This window comes from Chiroxiphia lanceolata, chromosome 13, assembly GCF_009829145.1.
Source record: "Chiroxiphia lanceolata isolate bChiLan1 chromosome 13, bChiLan1.pri, whole genome shotgun sequence".
In the NCBI taxonomy this organism is placed as follows: Eukaryota; Metazoa; Chordata; class Aves; order Passeriformes; family Pipridae; genus Chiroxiphia; species Chiroxiphia lanceolata.
Window position 1 is genome coordinate 507,161 of NC_045649.1, and position 5,275 is coordinate 512,435.

General features: G+C 47.4%; 1 protein-coding gene across 1 annotated transcript; it reads left to right on the forward strand.

The window, feature by feature from the left end:
* Positions 1–251: 251 nt before the first annotated feature.
* Positions 252–3,634, forward strand: SLC7A6OS (solute carrier family 7 member 6 opposite strand). Its single transcript, XM_032700913.1, is given in 6 exon segments — positions 252–422; positions 1,144–1,605; positions 1,782–1,976; positions 2,832–2,955; positions 3,396–3,446; positions 3,449–3,634. Coding segments are annotated over 6 exon segments (1,044 nt in total). The 5' UTR covers positions 252–278; the 3' UTR covers positions 3,517–3,634.
* Positions 3,635–5,275: the final 1,641 nt, after the last annotated feature.

The following is a 5,275-nucleotide window of genomic DNA, read 5'->3' on the forward strand; positions in this document are numbered from 1 at the left end:
CCCTCACGGCAGCCCCCGGGCCGAGCCCCCTCACGGCAGCCCCCGGGCCGAGCCCCCTCACGGCAGCCCCCGGGCCGAGCCCCCTCACGGCAGCCCCCGGGCCGAGCCCCCTCACGGCAGCCCCCGGGCCGAGCCCCCTCACGCCGCCCGGCCGGTACCCACCGCCACTACTGCTGCTGCTGCCACCGCCCCGCGCGAACCGCGGCCGGCCCGGCCCCGCCCGGCTCCCGCCCCTTCCCGCCGGGATCCCGCCCCTTCCCTTCCGTCCCCGCCGGACCATGTCCTCCGCGGCCGTGCTGCGGGTGCGGCGGAAGCGCGGCGGCCCCGAGCCGGCCGAGGCGCTGCTCCTCGCCTGCAAGCGGCGGCGCGAGGAGCCGCCGGAGCGGAGCCTCTTCAAGCTGGTGGCGACCGTGCCCTCCAAGGTAGCGCGGCCGCGGGGCCGGCTCGGCCCAGCCGGGCTCCCGGAGGCTCTCGCTGGCCCCGGTGCTGCTCCCGCGGGTCCCGGGGGTCCCTGTGGGTGCGGCCCCGAGAGCAGCGGCGGGTGCTGTGCCGGGACCGAGGGGCAGCTCCTGCGCGGGGCGGGACAGAGTGACGGGCACTGCACAGCCTGTTCAGCGCTCGCTTCTCGCACTTACAGACTGTTCTCGCTCAGAGACCACGGAACAGTCAGCAAGTGAAGCCCGAGCGTCTGCTGTTTGAGGTGCTGAAGCTCAGCCCTACAAGGATAACTATCATCCACTATCCGGCCTTTTATATTGAATAAAACTGGGATGTCTTGGGAAATGATCTTTATAGGACACTGTAAAGGATACTTTGCCTTAAATTCAGGTCCATTGCAGTCTTCCAAAGGCATTTGTTTTTGGTTGGTTGGTTATTCCATACCACAAAGTAGTTTAAAAATCGAATTGAAACCGTCTTAGAACTTTCCTTCTATATCTTCTGCTTTTTTCTCCTGATATCAAGAGAATATTGATTGTTGCATTGCTTAAAGCAATAGTAGAAGTTAATTTGATGTTAGGAATATTAGAGCTGCAGTTCTTATTGCACTACTACTAGTAGCCATTAATCCCTTCTAGGAAGGGGTAGGACTTACTATGTTGATGGTGTCATTATATTCCTCCTCCTTTTTGTTCCTCTACTCAGAATGAACCGGTTCAGAAGTACGTTAAGGATGCCATCACACGGGACAGAGCAGCTCAGAGCCTGCGGCCCCCTGTGGGAAGCACTCAGCGGATCCTGCAGGAGCTCCAGCCCCCTGTGGGAAGCACTCAGCGGATCCTGCAGGAGCTCCAGCCCCCTGTGGGAAGCACTCAGCGGATCCTGCAGGAGCTCCGCTCCTCCAGGCAGGTGGAGAGGAAGGAGAGCCGGTACCGTGTGGTAGCCAGCCACCGCCCCGCCTGTGCTGCAACAGCCGTGCCTGCCACAGGGGCTGGGGCTGACACCGATGGGCACGGGGCAGGCTCTGGAGCACGGGAAGATGCTTCACAAGAGGAGAGTGGTGCTGCTGATAAGAGTTCGGACTGCTGTGGGAAATTCCAGTTGTTTGACATTGTCCAAGAAGAGGAGATGGTGGGAGACTGCAGCGTAACTTCTGCCAACCCCCAGGTCAGCAAATCAGCTCAGTGTTCTTGAATACTGTGATCCTGCTGTGGGAAAGTGTTTTGGTCTCAGATTGCAGGATGTCATCCTTAGTTAGCTGCAAAGGGAACTGGTGGCTGTAACCAAGACTTTGTCTGCATGACTTGAGTGGAAATAAGCATTTTTTTATTTTTTCTTAGCAGAAGATTGATCCAGATGTGATTCTTTGCAATGCAGTAGAGATGATCCGTGAGCGTTTAAATGTTTCTGAAGATGCTAAAAAGCACTGTGACAAGGAAGATGAGTATGTTTATGACATCTACTATAAGGAAACATCAGCCCCTGGTTGGATCGAAAATATCCTTTCTGTACAGCCCTACAGAGAAGAATATGAATGGGTAAGGCTGTGGAAAAAAGGATCTTTCTTAAAATGAAAGGTCACAAATAAACATACTTTAAGTCCTGTCATTAAAAATTGCCATGCCAAGAAAGGTCCTTTGAGATAGACACTACACATATGCTCAGTGACTGCTGCCTTAGGCCTCTGGTGTGCTGTGTTCCTGCAGGTTACTGTTCACTTATTAAATAATGATATGACAATGAAAGCTGAAGGGATGGTGCTCATGTACTCAGAAAAATCCATCTGGTTTCAAACTGCCAATTACATTTTGGCACACAAATGTAAACTTGAGTAACTCACGTCTCACTTGTGATTAGGAGGCAGTAATTAAAATATTGTTAATATATCTGAGTGGAAAGAGGAGCAAGGGGACACACAACTTTTTCAGTATTTGAAGACTGGACTTTAACCTTCATATGAGATACTTTTGCATAGTAGAATTGTCCTTCAGTGACTGTGGAGTTAGGAAGTTTAGTCTTTTGTTCTATAGATACTGTGATCAACAGACTTACATATTGGAAACCTGAAGCTATTTTTTCTTTTCCTTGATCTATAACACTACTGCTGAAGTGAGTGGGATTAAGTTAGACATCAACATTTGAATGCTGAAGTGGAACATGTAAATATGTAACTCAACTCATTTCTCACCTAAAGCAGATTTGAAGTGTTAAGGTGAACACAGTGACAGGTCCGATTTTTCTGCAGTGTGCTTTGTGTAACTGCAGAATTCCTTGTGCCATCAGTGTCTCTTGGCTCTTTCTGATCTGTATAGTACTGCACAGGTGGATGAAAACCCACTTAACATTCAGTACAAATACAGGCTCTCAGCATTATGTTTTGTGTTGACATGCAGGTAAATGATGATCCTGTTCCAGAGGAAGTGTATGAAGATGAAGATGATGAAAATGATGAAAATAACTGGCGGAATGATTATCCTGAAGAAGATGAATTCTTACCCGAGGACGATGGAGAAAAAGGTACACCTATAATAAATGCTGTTTGCTTTCATGCTGTGCACATAAATCCTGTTCTTTTTACATGCTAAAAGAGACTTAACTGAGCACTGCTGGGTAGTGGTCTGCTCTTAAAATGGGTAAAATCTGCTTAGAGGAAGATTATCATTCTTGGAACTAGAAGAGTGTTTTTGCAAAGTCAAAATTAGTCATTTTCAGGCTGCTGCAATTGCAAAGGATTGCTTGCTTTGAGAAGGAGTTGAAGACTTGGGTCCACACGGTTGTGAAATGCTGCCTCTGCCTTCTTAAGTCCCCATCCCAGAGTACTCCAAGCACAGTTCAAACCTCACCTAATACAGAAGTTGTTCAGACTTTGTTAGTTCCACAAGTAGCTTAAAATAGTCTGATTAACTTATCTAACTGAAAAGAAGGGATAATCTGTAAGTGTTGATGCTTTTTTGTAGAGCCTGAAGAGAGCTCCAGTGATGAGGAGCAATATTACAGGAGAAGAACATGGGACAATACCGACAGGAGGTTCTGCAGGAGTTCGGATACGACGAGATGGAAGATTTGGGTTCTGACTAACAGTTCTTTTTTGAAGATGAAACGTGTGCTGAAGGTGAAACTCTGCTGTGGTAGGAGAATGCACCATGGGAACAGCCAGCTGCAGCTGGCAGATCTCAAACAGATGGGTGTCAGTGTGGCCACTTGACAACACATTTTTTTCGAAGCACAAGTGTTGTAGTCTTTCTGCCCACTGTGTGTACAGAGGTTCTGAAGGAACTTTTTTTTTTCCCCAAAGCTCCCTGCCCAAGCATTTGTTCCTGTAGTGCCCATACCTCCATGTCATACATGTATGACTTCCATGTCACATGGAGGTGCTGTTGGCAGCAGCCCTTCTGGTCACGGCTGATGTGCCAGGTGTCACGAGAAGATCAGTGTGTCTGCCCTGAGGGCAAGTGAAGTCCTTGAGAAAGGCACTGTCCTAGTGCTCTCTACTGTATTTGTTTCTAAGTGTCAAGTGACTTTCTTTACAAGTGTTGGAGCATATGAAATGCCCTGACCTGTCCATTGCTCTCCCAGTAGTTTTACTGTTGGAGTAGAACAGTGTGTGCTTAAATTGTAAATAAAAATGTTTTGACTAAGTTTTCTGTACTAACTTAAAGATCATAAGAAGTTGGTACAGCGGAAGCCACACCATCTTAACTTGCATTTGTGCACCTTTAAAACAATTTAATGCTCCGTGTTTGAACACACCAAGTGTTTCAGCACGATCCTCCTGGAGTCTGTAAAGAATGGCTGATAGGATGTCAGATCAATGTCATGCAAGAGCTTGGGGCTGCAGCACTGGCTTCAGGCCAGTTAGTTCTGACTGGTAAAGTCAAAGTAGCAGAGACAAAATTTTTTTTGTTGGTTTCAGAGCAAGGTTATCTGGCCCCAGATAACCTTTGTTACCTTTGCCACGACCCGTGCCTGTTGAAGCTCTGCTTGCTCTCTGGATGGATGGCTCAGTTTGGGTACTGAATCTATTCCAACCATATGCAAGATTAAAAAGCTGGATTAAAATGGCTAAATGATAGTTTTTATTTAATAGTGAAAAGACCTGACATGTTTTATGCACAGTTGGCACATAACTTCCTCAGCTAGAATTTAACTACCTGAAATCCCAGTGCTGCTCCATAAACGTATCCCAGGGCTCCATTTGATGTTAGTCCTCACCAATCACCACCCTGTGCCCTTCTCTGCACTTTCTAAGATAACCTTGGTCATGGGGTCGGTGCAAAAATCCCAATATTCCCACTGTTATTCAAGTGGCTGATGGTGCACCATTGGAAGTGTGCATTGCTTCAGCCATAATCTGATTACAAGATTTAGTTCAGTTTAAGTGCACAAAACAGTACATGTGGCCAAACTCAGATCAACTGAGGGAGACATTCTGAACTAAGGTAGATTCCAGGTATGTTTCTGAAGTACATCTCACTCCTGTAGCCAAAGAGGCTGCTGCTTCTTGCCTTTTGCTGCACTAAAATTCAGTATTACAAGTGTCCTGAGGTCAGGCTTACAGCTATGGAATTACAAATATTACTCATTAGCATGTCTGTGCTGCAGTACTACTTTTACTTCCATTTTTATTTCTACTTTCTCTCCCTGCTGCTTAGCTTTCAGGATCTAGTTGTTGCCACAGAACTTCTGCTATAGAGGAAAAAAAAAGAAAGTGGTTTCTTCTGTGAGGTGGTCATTTTCTGGTGAGCAGCACTGATAGCAATAAAGGGAATTTTCTGACTGCTGAGGTCACAAGGCTACCGTGTGTTCACTGCAACAGCTCAGAAACAAATGCCTACAG